General features: G+C 57.0%; 2 protein-coding genes across 2 annotated transcripts in view; one reads left to right on the forward strand and one right to left on the reverse strand.

Annotated features, from left to right (window-relative positions):
* HPS4 (Hermansky-Pudlak syndrome 4) overlaps positions 1–6,655 on the forward strand; it is a gene marked incomplete at its 5' end in the record, with an annotated part of 12,726 nt that extends 6,071 nt beyond the window's left edge. Inside the window, 4 exon segments of the mRNA XM_009073349.1 lie at positions 1–607; positions 2,949–3,081; positions 3,887–4,000; positions 6,471–6,655. The exon segment at positions 1–607 is cut by the window's left edge and continues 276 nt beyond it. Coding sequence (XP_009071597.1) covers positions 1–607; positions 2,949–3,081; positions 3,887–4,000; positions 6,471–6,655 — 1,039 coding nt within the window.
* A 4,471-nt stretch (positions 6,656–11,126) lies between these two features.
* ASPHD2 (aspartate beta-hydroxylase domain containing 2) lies at positions 11,127–15,237 on the reverse strand (the record flags this gene model as incomplete). The annotated part of the gene is made up of 3 exons (XM_009073338.1): positions 11,127–11,236; positions 12,127–12,240; positions 14,505–15,237. Coding segments are annotated over 3 exons (957 nt in total), but the record flags the coding sequence as incomplete, so codon positions are not given.
* Between the last annotated feature and the right edge of the window lie 6 nt (positions 15,238–15,243).

Consider the following 15,243-nt stretch of genomic DNA (forward strand, 5'->3'; position numbering starts at 1 on the left):
GAGCAACACAGAGCAGCTCCCAAGCCCTTCCACACTCCAGACTGCTGAATGTGCTCAGACTACAGGTCCACACCTGGAAGGCTTTTTCTTTCCCAACCCTTACACCCAGGAGCAGGAGAGTCAGGACATGGGGAAATCCCTTGTGGACTCTGATGTGGAGCACCACAGTTCCCAAAGTTCTCATGCAGGCAGCCACAGTCCAGCTGTTGGCTCTCCTGCCCTGGAGCTGAGCAGAAGGAAATCCAGTGAACAAGGGACTGTGAGCCAAAACAGTATCTCTGGAGGAGGCAGCAGCACAGCTGGTGGGAATGTGCAGAGCTTGGATTGTCCAGGCACTCCTGCACAGCCACAGCTCCCAAGCAGGACTTGGCTGCCAGCCGTGGGGGCTCAGGAGGCTCTGCCCAGTGAGCCAGCAGAGCCCACACAGCATCCCAGGAGTGGGGAGGGCAGCTGGCCACCCCAAGGGGACAGGCTGGGAGCCCAGGAGACAGGCAGACAGGGCCAGCTAGTCCAGATGAGCCTCTATGTTCACTGCATCAAGGGGCTGGTGCTGTCACTGCTGGCTGAGGAGCAGCTCCGCGGGGACCTGAGCGCCGTGGATGATGTGGTAAGTGGGAAAGCTCTCCCCCACCTGCAGCTGCACTCTCTGGTGGGGGGGACGGGGGTTACAAGCACAGAGGGAGCCTCGGGGTGTGCTCCCCATCCTTTCCTCACCTGCTCCGTGCTGCGTTTGGCTTGGGGCTCGTCACCACGGCCCAGGCTGCGTGGGAGGCTGTGAGGAGCGCGAGGCAGCGAGCAGAGAGGTGAGAGCTGTGTCTCACACACAGCTCTGGTGCCTGGTGTTGTCTGTCAGTGCCAGCAGAGGAGCAGAGCGTGTGGGTGAGCCCGTCAGACTCCCCATGGGCTGCCAAAGGCCTGCGCTGGGCTGGGGATTCTCCCGGAAACCCTGTCAGGCAGGGAGTGCTGCTCGGGAAGGGAGGTTTGCCCTCTGTGTAACCTCCACTCTGCACATCAAAGCTGCTCCCTCTGGGAGAACCAGAGACGTGTCTGGCAGCAGGTCCCAGAGCGTTTCCTTAGGCTGTGGGAGCTCCCAGCCTGCTCCCAGTGGCTGCAGAGAGGGATGCCACTGGGGCACTGCACAGGGGATGTACCAGAGCTATCCCAAAGGACTCTGCTGCAGTATTTGGGTGCCCAGACATCCCTGTGAGCAGAGCTGACAGGGCTGCGGGGGCAGGATGTGCTGGCCCCTCGTGTTCCCTGGGAAGCATCAGCCTGCAGAGCTGCTGCCTGGCCTCTGCCTCCCCACCAGGAGCTGAGTCAAAGCTGCAGAGCCCTGTTTGATATGCCAGTTGCCATAGGAACAACCTAATTTCCTTACCCAGCCAGACTGGAAGGTGGAGGGAAGCTCAGACTAAGGCAGAGCCTCAAGGTTGCTCCTTTCCCTGTGAGCTGTGGCACACACAGGCAGTGCCTGGGACCCCCCAAGAGCTGGGGGATGTCTCCTCTGCACAGCACAGGGGAACTGATGTGCTTGGAGAGAGATTGCTGCAAAATCAGGAGGTGCAGCTGTGGCCTTTTGCACCAGCCATGGCATTTTATCCCATTTCTACTCATTTGGAAGATGCACAACATCTGCTCTGCTGCATCTTCTCCAGCAAGGGGAGGGAGGGGCACAGGGAGCTGGGAATTCCTCTGGAGAGCTGAGGGTTGTCCTTGTTGCCCAGGGATTTCACAGTCCATTTTCCTTTATGTATTGCCCCAGGGTTGACAAAGCCTCATTCCATTCAGGTTCCTCTTTTCCCAAACCTCTTGTTTCCATCTCACCAGAACTGCACTGTCACACAGCTTGGATTCTGCTCCACCCTCCTGTGCTTGCAGGTGTTTGTTATCCCTCAGGAGAGGTGCAGTTATCCCATTATCCCAGGAGGAAGAGCACTGTCTGAGGAGGTGCAGCTGAGTTCTGCTGCTGGTGGATTTGAGGCACAACCTCAGCTCATCAGTTTCTTTGTTTATCTGTAGATAGCAAATGACCCTCAGCTCTTGAGGATGTCAAAGCTGACTTACAATTAATGTTTTTTGAATGCTTTGAGGCCCCTAAATGGCTAAAATATGCTACTAGTGCAGCTGAGAACCTCTGGGAGGGAGAGTTCCATCCCATGCTTTCCCAGTGGAGTGGGAGGCTCTTGGGCTGGTTTCCTGCTGCTCCTTAAGTCTTATCCCTCCATTTCACTGCACAGCAAGGAAAATCTGGTCTGTAACAGGGGGTCAAGGCAAGGCCAGACGCTGCCATCCTGCTTGATCCTCTCTGCAGCAGAGGAAAGCACACTGGCAGGGTGAAGGATTATGGAGTTAATCTTCCCAGGGGTGGTGGAGAGCCCCTGCCTGTGCCCTGTCTGTGCCCTGGCAGCCTCAGCATGACCAGGGCAGTTGGGCTGCTGAAAGTCCAGTCAGGACAGCAGCTTGGGGTTCATTTCGTGCCTTGTGTGTGTTTGTAGTGCCTGGTATAACAAGGACTGGTAAGCAAAGGATTATTTCTTGATGTGGCTAAAAGTCATGTGAAAATAAGCCCTGGGGAGTAATGTTTGATGGTAAATGAATGGAGTCTTGCCTGTAATTAATAGCATCAGGTGGTTTTGTGGTTTCTTTTTGGGTTGGAGTACACTTTTCTGAGTCATAGAATCACAGGATGGTTTGGGTTGGAAGGGACCTTAAAGCCCACTCCCTGCCATGGGCAGGGACACCTTCTACCAGACCAGCTGAGAGCTCCATCAGTGAGCTGTGAGACTCATCTGCCTTCCTCTGTGCCCAAGTTTCCCAGCCATTCTGGGTGGGAGCTTGGACAGCACAGGGTCCAGTCCTTGTGTCACCTGAGCTCCCTCCAGCACTGCCCTGGAAGCCCAGATGAGGCACAGCTTCTGCTCTGAGCCCTGCCTTTCCCCCACCTGCAGTACCACAGCAGCCTGGCATCCCTGAACGGCCTCGAGGTTCACCTGAGGGAGACTCTGCCCAAGGACTCCTCAGCCTCAGCCAGAACAAACTACAGCTTCACACACTATGACAGCGTCCAGAACGTCCTCACGGGTGAGCCTTCGTCCTCTGGGACAGCAGGAGGGAGTAATGAGGGGAAGGAGGTCTCTGGGAACCTTTTCTCATGCCTCAGTCAACTCAGAAGCATTTCTCACTAGAACTCCTACCACATAGCCTGGATGAAAGGCTGTGTTGAGGGAACTTTGTCTGTTGGGAGTTTATGATCTGCTGAAGGCTTGTTGATGGCTTTGTTTGGGTGAGAGCCAGAGGCTGGGGGGGTGCTTTGCTCAGAATGATGTCCCTTGGGGTTCTCCTGAGGGCTGAGTGTGAGCACAAGCCTCTCATCCTCCTCAAACCCAACCATTCCCCTCAGCCATTCATCCCTGGTGTGACAACCTGTGTCCTGCTGTACCACCACGGGTTTGTCATTCACAACCTTGTGTTTGGCAGTCCTTGCTGTGAGGTGCTGCTGCCCTGGGTGGACCATGACCTGCAGAAAATCCCATGCATATGTTGCTTCAGTTCATTCTGCTGTTTCCCTTTCTCTGGCAGCCTCACAGTGTCCTGACTCATTCCAGCATGGAAATGCTTTAGGGGCAGAGAGAAACCCCAGTGACGTAGGTACCCCAGGCCTCAGGCTGCCTTGTCACCCCTGGGTGTGTGTCCCTGCAGGGGTGTTTGTGCGTGGCTGAGCACAGTGCCAGTCGCTGACTGGTTCCAGTGAGATCCCACTGGGATTTAGGGTGTCACCCAGCCTGTTCTGCAGCTATCCAGGGCCTGTGGGAGAGGAACAGAGCTCAGTAAATGGGAGCACATGACACAGTGGGCTTTTAACCCCTCTCTTATCCCTGTCGTGCAGCCAACCTGCCCCACACTCCTGGGCCCCTGGATCGGCACTTCCTGAGAGCAGCCACACTCATCCACTCTGACTTCAGCCAGATTCCCTCAGCCTCAGAAGTCATCATCAGGTAAGGTGTGCTCACTGCCCTCCTCCCCCAGCCACAGGGGTGCTGGGTGGCCACAGCAGGGGGAACCCTTAGTAAGGCCTGGAAACCTAAGGCTTGTTAGCCCAGAAAGCAAACTCAGTCCCAATCCTGGGCTGCATCCAGAGGAGTGTAGGCAGCAGGTCAAAGGAGGTGATTCTCCCCCTCTACTCTGCTCTTGTGAGACCCACCTGAAGCACTGCACACAGTTCTAGTGTCCTCAATATAAGAAGGACACGGAACTGTTGGAGCAAGTCCAGAGGAGGCCACAAAGTTGATAAGAGGGTTGGAGCATCTCCTCTATGAGGAAAGGCTGGGGGAGTTGTGGCTGTTCAGCCTGGAGAAGAGAAGTTTGTGTGGAGACCTCAGAGCAACCTGCCAGGAGCTGAAGGGGCTTCAGGGAAACTGGAGAGGAACTTTGTGTTAGGAGCTGCAGTGACAGGACAAGGAGTAATGGGGAGAAATTAAAAGAGGGAAATGTAGATTAGATATCAGGAAGACGATTTTCCTCTGAGGGTGGTGAGACACTGGCACAGGTTGCCCAGGGAGGCTGTGGCTGCCCCAACCCTGGCAGTGTTCACAGCCAGGTTGGATGAGCCTTGAGCAACCTGCTCTGGTGGGAGGTGTCCCTGCCCAGTGCAGGGGTTGGGGCTGGGTGATTTCTAAGCTCCATTCCAACCCCTTAACAATCTATGACTATGAACCATACTGATGCCTCCTGCCAAGGGTCAGTCACACCTTATTCCTTCAGTTTGCTTTTAGTTGTGGGTTACTCCATGTTCCACCTGTGATCTGGATGTTGAGAAGCTGCAGTGGCACCAGGAGAGCAAACTGAGGGCACAGCTGAGTGGTGCCACGGGTTGGATTAAGATGTAACACTACAATATTGCCAGTTCTTGGCACCATAAGGTTCTAAGACACAGTGTTAAATATAGCTGTTCCTAATAAATTTGTGTCTCGGCAGGGAGCCAAAGGCGCCCAGAATTGGCAACCTAGATTTTGTTTCCTTGCACGGCTTGTTGGGTTGGAAACACACTGTGATGTGCGTGGCAAACTCAATTGTGATGCGCCAGGAGAGATGGTCTTATCACAGCCACAGCCCTTGCTGGCATCCACAGCCCCTCCTGAGATCCAGAGCCCCTCCTGAGATCCAGAGCCCTTCCCCACACCCCCAGCCCTTCCCCAGGCTGTGGCTGAGGCTGATCCCCCACCCTGCAGCCGAGCTGGGGGTGGTTGTGTTGTGAGTGCCCAGATTCTGCCTGCCTGGCCCTGTTTGTTTGTCCCAAACATGCTGAAATAAAGATGCTTCTGGGAATTACACAGTTTCACTTCTCTGGCACAGCTGCCAAGGGAATGTGAATCACACACTTTAATGCTGGAGAACTTGTTTAGCATGAGCTCAACTGGCTGCTTAAATCGTATCTCAAACTGAGTGGCTAAGCTGGCGTATTCCCTGTTACCCCAAAAAAAGCAACTGCATGTGTGAATCAGCCTGAGTAACAAGATGACTAAAACTGCTTTCTTTTATGGAGAGTTGTCACAGGAGGGTGTCAGCAAACATTTCAGTCGCTGCTTTCCTCTGTTGAGAAGGAATCCAGGGTCTTTGGCTTTGCTCCCTGCCAGCCCTGCAGGGGAATACTCGGTGGGGGTGCTTCATCTTAATTAATGTTCTTAATCACAGCCTTTCTGGCAACAGTATTTGGCTGTTGTCTGAGCTTCATCACACCTGTGAGTGAACCTGTGGTTCCTGCTGCAAGGTGCTGTGTTGGGCTGTGGTTATAGCAGCAGTGAAACAGGTTCCTGTGGGAGAGAGGAATGTTGAGCACATGATGTGTGCCATCCTGACTTATGGTGTCCTGAACTGGGCTTCAGCAAGGGGAATCCTCAGACCATATCCACACACAGAATCACAGGATCATTTAGGTTGGAAAAGACCTCCAAGACCATCAAGTCTAACCTGTGACCCATCACCACCTTGTCAGCTAGACCAGAGCACCGAATGCTGCGTCCAGTCATTCCTTGAACACCTGCAGGGATGATGACATGTGGGTGTTGGTGATGTTGAGTGGGTCCCAGTGGATGTCTCCTCAGGAAGGATTTTGTCATGGAAGGGGTTATCAGGCTGCCCAGGGAGGTGATGGCATCACCATCCCTGGAGGTGTTCAAGGAATGACTGGACATGGCACTCGGTGCTCTGGTCTAGTTTACCAGGTAGTGATGGGTCACAGGTTGGACTCCATGATCTTGAAGGCCTTTTCCAATCTAAATGATTCTGTGATATCCCACTTTCCCTTTTAGGATGTCCCTGAGAGGGCAGGTCTGGTTCCCTGTGGCCTTCTAGGAATGCACTGCAGGGGTTTGGTGTCCTTTTAGCTCCATGTTCCTAAGAGATCTGAAAGTCCCTGTGCTGCAAACACCCAGTGCCCAGCCTGGTGAGCTGCCCAGAGCTGTAGATCTGAGCTGTGCCTTCCCTCCTGCCCTCCGCGGCGGTGTCCCCCTGCCGCAACCCCGTCCAGGAGACCTACTTCCAGCAGCTGGGTGCTCCTCTCCGCAACTCGGGCGTGCCCAACCCACATGACAGTGCCTTCAGCCTGCCCAGCAAGGCCAAGCAGAAGCTGCTGAAGCACGGGGTGAACCTGCTGTGAGCTGGTGTGCTCAGACAGTGTGTCTCAGCCCCTCTGAATGGTCATCTCCAGTAAGGAACATCTCAGCTGTTTATTCCGTCCGAGGTACGAGGCTCTGTGCTGTCTCGGTGAGGTCTCCAGCCTGTCTGGCCCTGAGGAAGAGGCACTGGTTGACCTGTCCTGCAGCACGTTTTGGGCCACTGCAGGTGGTACTGATGTCAGCTCTTACCAAAGACCGAAGGCAGAAAACAGCAGTGTTTGGACACTGGGTTTACATGGACTCTGGGACGGTACTTGGTGCTCTGCACACTCCCCACGTGCCTTGACCTGAACTAAAACCTTCTTGCTCTGAGCTGCACAGACCCTGGGCGGTGCTGGCTTTCAGAGATGTCAGACACTGTGCCTGCCCTTGCCCTGGTCAGACTTGGGCTTTATTTATATCTCTTAATCCATAGGAATGATCCCTGCCATGACGTAGTGCTTTACCTTGATTAGCAGAACCCACTTGGAGCAGAACTCATAATCCTCCTTTGCCAAGAGGTTTTCATGCTCTAGGTGACTCTGGGAGGTCCAGAGGTGGCATGAGTGTGCCTTGACCTTCTGCTCCATCCTGCTGCAGGACCCTGTTTCACTGCTCTTGCTGCTCCCTTTGCCCACGCTCTGTTCACCCTGGAGCTTCCCCTGAAGCTGATGGCACCAAAGAGGTTTTGTAGCCCTCAGCAGCTGTTCCCTTCCTGCTCTGACAGTGTGTCCCCTCTCAGTGGTGGCTGGAGGGGTCAGTGGTGACAGTTGCTCAGGCCTGAGGGATGGATGCCTGTGGCTGGCTGGGCTGTGGGTTTGAAAACCTGCTGCTGGCACGTACACACACATCAGTGTGACCATGAAAATAAAGGAGTCCCTAAGACTCACATAAGCACTGTGTGTCAGCAGCCAGAGTCACGTTGGTTGTCATGTTTGTGGTTCCTGGTGTGAGGGTTCGGGTTAGGTCAGCCATTCCCATGGTTAGCTCCGTGCTGAGGGCAGGTCCTGCACTGCTGAGGTTGAACAGGCAGTGCCTGTTGACTCAATCATTCCTGCAAAGCAGCTGCTTGGAAGATTCCTGAAGGCAGATACATCACTGGTGTTACCAAGAGGTGGTGAGCAGAGACAGGGACGTGGTGGTGAGCAGGCTCATGGCAGCATCAGAGCTGGACTTGGTAAGGTCACCATTGCCACAGCTTGTGGTTCCACACCAGCACAGACAAGTCCCACGGTTGCTCTGCCATTGCTGCTCCACAGACCTCACTGGGAATTTCAGAGGATGAGCCAGCTGCTTACTCAGGGGTGGCTGGGCACGGATTGCCACACAGCTGCCAGCCCTGGCAGCTGGGTGTTTAAGCAGGAGCAGAGCTGTGTGTCACTGCTCCCATCCTGGGCGTGATGGCAGGGAAACTGCTCTGCATGGAAGGACTGTCAGGAGCCTGTTGGCAGTGTAGGAGTGAAAGCTCACTGGGAAGGCTGAACTGCAGCCACCCAGGTGACCTCCTGCCTCGGCGTGGAAGGTGGCACAAGGCAAGGTGCTGCTTCCCTATGTGACTTCCCTGTACTTCCACTGAGTGACAGATGAGCTGCTCTGATTCTGGAATGGAACACAGAGAGGTACTGCACGGATGGGAGAAGGCAGGAGGGAAGGGGTATGTGTGCTCCAGCCTCTTCCATGCCCTGGGCTCCCCTGCCAGGCTGAGCCAAGCAACTCCTCTGTTAGATGCTGCTCTGCTTGTCCCCTGTGTGCAGATCTGGGTTCCCTCTGTGATTCCCAGGAGGGGAGGAAGCCTCGGATTGCTGGGAGCATCAAGCAGGGCTGTGAGGCAGCACCAGCCTGCTCTGCTCCCCCGAGGGAGATCCGTCTGGCTCCTGCCTGGGCGTTTTGGGAAGTGCCTGTATGCTCTATCAGGAAACACGAAGAAGTTGAAGGAAAATCCTGAGAGGGACAGGAGGGAGTTTTGGCACAGCAGCAAAGCACGAAATAGATGGATGCTTTCGCCTGCTGTCGTCAGGGATCTTCCGCTGCAATCTGCTGTGCCGTCTGCCTGCAGGGGAACAGCTGGGGTGGCTGCGTTCCCTGGGCTGCATCTGGCCACCCAGACCTCGTCTGTCCCGTGCTGCTTCGGAGGGAAGTTGTGTGGGCAGCACGCAGAGAGCTCCTGGCCTCGGGGCAATGGTTGTGCTGTAGGGAGGATGTTTGAGAATTGGGCATTTCCAGTATAAGGGGATGAGGAGCAGCTGGGCCTGTCTGAGTGCTGCCAGCACAGTCAGGGGGGCTCATGGGGAGCAATTCCTGCCCTGCGAAACTGCTCTGTGCTCGGGAGGAGTCAGGCACTGGTTTTCCAGCAGTAGGGTGGGAATTGAGTTGCACTCTCCACCCGGGAGCTGCTCCCAGGGAGCTGTTGCCTTTGATGTGTCAGTGCAGACATCTGGAAGCACTTCCCGAAATGGTTTGTTTGCGGATGCTCTGGCAAGGCTGGTGGCTGCTGCAGGGCCAAGGGAGCTGCAGCTGCTGCTGGGCACAGTCACTAATGCCCTAGTGCTGCTGTAACCCATGGCTGTGGATGGGCTGCAGGACAGGCAGGGAGATGCTCCCTGTGCTCCTTGGCAGCCTGTGCTCTGCTGACATCACAATGGTTTGGGTTGGAAAGGACTCCAAATTCCCAGCTCCAAATCCTTCCACAGGCAGGATTCACCCACTAGAGCAGGTTGCTCAGGGCCCAATCCGATTTGGCCAAATTCAGGCCAGAGAGGCTGTGAGTGGTCAGGACAGAGATTCCTTGGGGCTGGGTATTTTAAAGCACTGCCCTCACTCACCGTATCACTGGCAAACAGACCCATGACCCTTTCCCACCCTGCAGCTCCTGCTCTTTTCCTCCCATTCCTCCCCACCAGCTGAGCTGCTGGGATCAGCAGGATGCAACCCCTCAGTGTTTACCCAACCCTGGCTCATTACAGCAGCAGGCTGAGCCCATTCTGTTTTCAGCACAACTGTTTATTGATAATCTTTGCTTATCCACTGTATGAATGTTACCGACTGTCGGCCAGAGCCAGCCTGTGTCCCCAGGGCCCGCGGCCAGGTAGCCAATGCGTGTAGAAATCATGCACTTCAGAGAGTCTGTAACAAGACGGGTGTAAAAAATACCTCAGATGTACTTGAAATCTCTGCCTTATCTTGCAATCCGATCACTGAAAAGTCTGTAAAGAAGTTGTAGGAGAACAGGGCTGTGTTCCCTCCCGGGCAGGGCACGGAGGTGAGCGGTCCTCAGCACTGAGGCCACCGAGCCTGGTGCAGCTGTGTCCCAACCAGGGCCCCTAGGACAGCAGAGAGCATCCGTGGCACAGCATCCACACTGTGCTTCAGGTGTAGGATGTCACAAACCAGCCCCCAAACCCCAAACAGACCCTGGGTGCTGGGTGACGTCAGGGAAAGCGTAGTAGTCGCTGGATGGACAGGACCCTGGGCTGGGGGGGCTCATTCCTTGGGCTGCAGAGTGAACTCCTCTGCCTTGGGAACCTTCCCTGCGGTGTTAGGTCCGTGTGAGCTGCCGCTGTGTGTGCTTGCCCTGGCTCGAGGAAAGAAGATGGAGCAGCAGAAGGAATGGTGACCTCCTTTCTTCCTACGGACAGACAAAACCCCCACTCTGCATTCCCAAACTGCGTCCCTGCCTGCAGGGAGTCCCCAGCTGGAGCTGTGAAAACTGAAGGTTGCAGACAGAGCAAGGAGGGGATTTGGGTGATTGATAACGCCCTCAGTCAGACTGAAGAGCAGGGCTGTGTGTGCTGTCCCTCGGCAGGGTGGATGTTGGGGTGCCTTGCTGGGCTGGAGGCACCTGCAGCTCGAGGGCAGTGGGGCTCTGCTCCCTGCCTGGGTAACAAAAGGGGGTTCTGAAGGCAGGAGGACTGGGGACCCCCAGCTGGCACCCAGGGGAGGAAGCAGGAACCCCTGGACTCATGATGGGCTCTTTGTGCACAGAGCCCACCCCAGCACCCCCAGCTAGAGCAGCTCCTGCCCGGGCTGTCCACTGTCCATCCATCTGGGACTGCAGCCAGGCAGGGCAGGCTGAGCACTGCGCTGGGCTGGTTGGCTGGTATGAGGGGTGTGTGTGTGTGTATGCTGTTCCTTTGATGACCACGAGAACTTTGACATTGTTACATCCAAACGAACACCCTTGGGTTTGTTACTCTACTTCTGAACACCGCAAAACACAGTAGCAACAGAACAGAACACGTAGGAGCGTGGGGCAGCAGCGAGCCACCGCGCGAGGCGCTGGAAAAGAATCCCTGAAGCCAACAATGGAGGAGAGAGATGGGCGCTGATACACGTCGCAGTTTCCATTTACAAGAGCCCCAGGAGGGAGGATTGAGGCCGTGTGCTGGGAAGAAGCTTCCAGCGTGGAGCTGTGGCACAGCCAAGAGGGCACGGCCACCCACAGCTGCCCTGAACCCACCAGGCCAGGCAGCGCTGTCATCGTCCCGGGGCGAAGATGAAGTCGAGGGCTTGGCGCTCGGCAGCAGCCACGTTGGGGTGCCACAGGTCCACCATGAAGACCACGCGAGGACCTTCCTCCGGAGCACCTGGGTGGGATGCAAGTGCAGGGTGAGGCTGGGGAGAAACCTGCACAGTGTGATCCCAGTAAACACCTGCTCACTGGGAACCCAGTGCCTCCAGCAGCTGCTGTGGGGCAGGGACCCCCACACCTTCTAGCTGCTTTGGGCACCTAGAAGTTTCCTGTGGCAGGGCTGAGGCAGGATGATGTGCTTGCTCTCCTTGCAGCTGCATCCTGGATCCATGCAAGGAGCTGCTGCTGCGCCATTCCATCCTTCCCGGCCCCGCGGCTCTGCGTGCAGCTGCGCTTCCCAATCCCACAGCAGGGTTGATGTGGAAGCAACAGCTTTTGTTCTCCCACTCTCTCCACACCCTCCCCTGCGTAGAACAGCTCTGCTTGATGCTTTGATGCCATCGGCAACTAATGCCGGTTAATCCTGGGGTGAGGAGCTGAAGCGGAACAGCCTCCGTCAGCGATGGAGGGAGGAACAATCCAGGCTGGTGTGAGCCTGTTCCTCTGCACGGGAGACAAAGGCGCTGCTGGCACGTCAGCACTGAGCTGCTCCTGCAACAGGGAGGCTGTGGCTGGCAGGGAAAGGGCTAGAGCATCACAACCTGGGCTGCCCTGCAGAGCCTGGGAATGAAGGAAGCCTTCCATGCTGCCTGCCACGGTGGGGAGAGGATCCCCAGGCAGGGAGAGGGTCCCTAGGCCCCACAAGCAAGTCAGGATGGGAGCAGGGCTGAGGGACTGCTAGCCAAGGGCAGCAGCAACCCAAGCCCCACGGGATGCAGGTGGTCCAGCCCTGCAGCTGCCGTGGCAGGAGGAAGGATGGGAGCAGTGTCCTGCCCACCTGCTCCTCCCCAGCCCCCAGCACCAGAGGGGACACCACGAGGCCCCACGAGTTGATCCCACGCTCACCTTCGTGGAACGCCGTGTGCAGGAAGGAGTCGTCGAAGAGCAGGCACCGACCCTCAGCCCAGCACTGGGGCTCACCCCCCACCACCAGCTCGCAGTTGCTGGGTGTCTTCAGACCTTCAGGCACAAAGAGAGAGGACAGGGAGGGTCAGGTGGTGGTGCTGAGCTCCCTGTGATGGTGTGTGTGGCACTGAGCTCCACGTGAGCTCCTCATGAGCTCCACGCTGTTTCCATCCAAGGAGTGAGCCAAACCCCAAGCCTGGTCCAGCTCAGTCCCTGCCCTGCTCCCTGCCCATTCCTCCCTGTCCTTTTGCTGTCCCCAGCGAGCTCAGCATTCACTTTTGTATCTGGAACAGCTTCCCAGAGCCCGTGGGTCCAGGGTGTGTGCAGAGACCCAGGCTCCTGGGATATTTTCCAGCTTCAGGACCAAAGGCAGATCCTGCCCGGTCCTTCCTCCAGCTCTGCTGTGCTGACCCTGCCCCAGACAAGGCTGGGGAAGCAGGAATTGCTGCGCTGGGACTGGGGAACAAACTCAGTTCTGCCTCTGCCACATGCTCCCCATGGACTTCACATCACTCAGCACCCATCCTGTCCCTCGATCCCCACCCAAGGTGCTGCCACAGGGTGACCCACCAGGCTGCAAGGACAGAAATTCAGGAGGGTCACAAAACCCTTGTAGGGAAGTGGCTTACTGTGGGGGCCACGTGAAGAAGGACAATCCTAGAAATAAAATAGGTCTTTCCTAAAACACTAATGCAGGTCAGGCCAGTTTGACAAGGGCTGATCCCATCACCTCCTGCATCAGAACTGTCACCCCCTGCAGCACTGGGGACACTGGAGCTGCTGCAGAGCCAACCTGCCCCGAGGATGCAGCCGTGGCGGAGAAAGGGGTCAGGGCTCACGTGGCTCCGGAATGGTAACGATGCAGCAAACGAGCAGAACGGATCTGAGAGCGATGCCAAAACCCAGTGGGCACAGCAGGGACTCCCAGCTGCCCGGCAGAGCTGGGAGCACAGAGCTGCTGTTTCAAAGCCTGCAAAACCCAAAGCCATTTCCTTGCACAACAGCCTCAGCTGTAGAAAAGGGGAGCTGAGACGCTGGGAGATGCAGGGAGGAGACAGCCAGCAGCCTGCAGCACTTCCATCACACCCTCACCCCGAGATGCTGCCCTGTCCCATGGAGGGGCTGAGCTGGTGCCTATGCCTGGAGTAAATCCTCGAGAGCCACTCACCCTGCTGATGGCTGCACTGGCTTTGCACAGGAAGCAAGGGCAGATTGTCTCTTAAATACATCCATGCCCTGGGCACAGCAAGAGCTGCATCCCCAGCACTGAGCTGGGGGTGTCAGTGTGCCCCTGGCACCGTGCAGTGTCCCGGTGGAAGGACAAGGGAACAACCTGCATTGCCCATCTGCCCAGCACGTGTGTGCTCCAGCTGGAGGGCTGGCCTCAGCCCCACACTGGCTCACCTGAGCCAGCCTGGACCTCACCAGCTCTCTCCCAGGAACTTCTCCCAACCCCTTGTGAGGAAAGCACATTCCCCAGCGCCCCAGAGAGAGGAGTCAGTGATGGGTTTCCTCCTGGCATCAGCACGGGTAGGTGCCAGCTGCCCAGCAGCTCCTGGGATTAGCTCTGAAGATGATTCCCATTCCCAACAAATGGCCAGCACTGCCTGGGTGTGTTTACCCGAGCTGTTGGCTGAACAGGCGCTCGGTGTTTGCCAGCCAGGCCCGTGCGGTGCCTCCCCCGGCACGATCGGCGCTGCTGCCAGCGCGGCCATCTGTGCCGCGTGGGCTCTCCCTGTTCCAGTGCCCGCGGGGCAGGGAGCACTGTGCCACCAACCCTGTGCCTGACCCACCGGAGGGCACACCTCAGGACCTCCCACCCCTTCTTAGCACACTCCAAACTGGCATCTTTGCTCGTGTCCCGTGCAGAGCACCCAAGATCGCAGAAGAGGGAGAGCTGCCAGTGAGACAGGACAGTCCCTGGAGCAGCACCCCAGGCTGCCCTGCATCCCGGGATGGGACAGGACCTGCCTGCAGAGCAAAGGGGCATTCAGAGACCTCTACACAGAATCAGCTCCATATCTCACACTGGCAAGCGCCCATGGCTCTGGGTCAGTGTGAGGAGGAGGTCAAACTCTCTTGCTGCTAAGCTCAGAACCCCGAGGAGCACCCAGGAACTGCACAGTGGCCTCACTGGGGTGGCTGCTGTCATCAAAGCCTCCCTCGAGCCAAGGCAGAGTAAGCACCCGAGTGCTCAGGGCAGCAATTGGTGGCTGAACTCCAAGAGGGGAATCTTTCCAGGGCTCCTGCTCCTAAGGGGCACAGCTGCAGCCCCTCACCACCCCCAGACAGCACGAAGCACGGCGCTGGGCACTCACCGAGGTGGCAGCGGATGCGGATGTTGGTGGGTCCGTAGTGCTCGGCGATGACGGTGCCCGGGCTGAGCACGGAGATGCACGCGTTCCCAAAGACATTGTTGCCAATGCAGGTGCGGAGGCTCCCGAGCAATCTGTACGTCCGTGGGCATCTCCGGCAGTTCCTGGGCACACACATGCCCTGGTTCACCAGGTAGAAGGTGAACCACTCGCCGCTGGGTGTGCTGTTCATTTTCCATCCTTGCGGGAGGCTGCAGTTTGAGAACGCCTTGTAGAGGGTCTCAAACTCGCACAGGATGGTCTGGAAGTTGCGCTCCAGCAACTCCACGTCGTGCTTTTGAGCGTCCCGGGAGAAATAGGGTGTGGTGGGCAAGTCGGGCAAGAAGAAGACTTCTGGTTTCTGGATGGAGGGCCGGCTGTTGAGGTAGCGTCCCTGCTCGCGGATGCCCTTGTGGATCCTGCCCATGCCGGACCAGGAGTAGCGCTTGGCATACTCCTGCAGGTTGTGGTAGAGTTTCTGGTTGAGCCCGTCGTTGTGCGTGCAGCGCACGCACTCGGGCGAGTGGCAGTACACGTAGCCGTTCTGCACACCGTTGGCCTCCGCGCTCTGCATCAGCGCGTTGACCGTGGTGTAGGCGCGGGGCTGCTCCCGCCCCACGTGGTAGCAGTACCAGACAAAGAGGACCAGGAGGCAGGCGACGGCAGCCAGAGCGGAGGCGTCGCAGTCCCGGAAGGATTGGAT

This window comes from Acanthisitta chloris, unplaced genomic scaffold, assembly GCF_000695815.1.
Source record: "Acanthisitta chloris isolate BGI_N310 unplaced genomic scaffold, ASM69581v1 scaffold23930, whole genome shotgun sequence".
Classification (NCBI taxonomy): Eukaryota; Metazoa; Chordata; class Aves; order Passeriformes; family Acanthisittidae; genus Acanthisitta; species Acanthisitta chloris.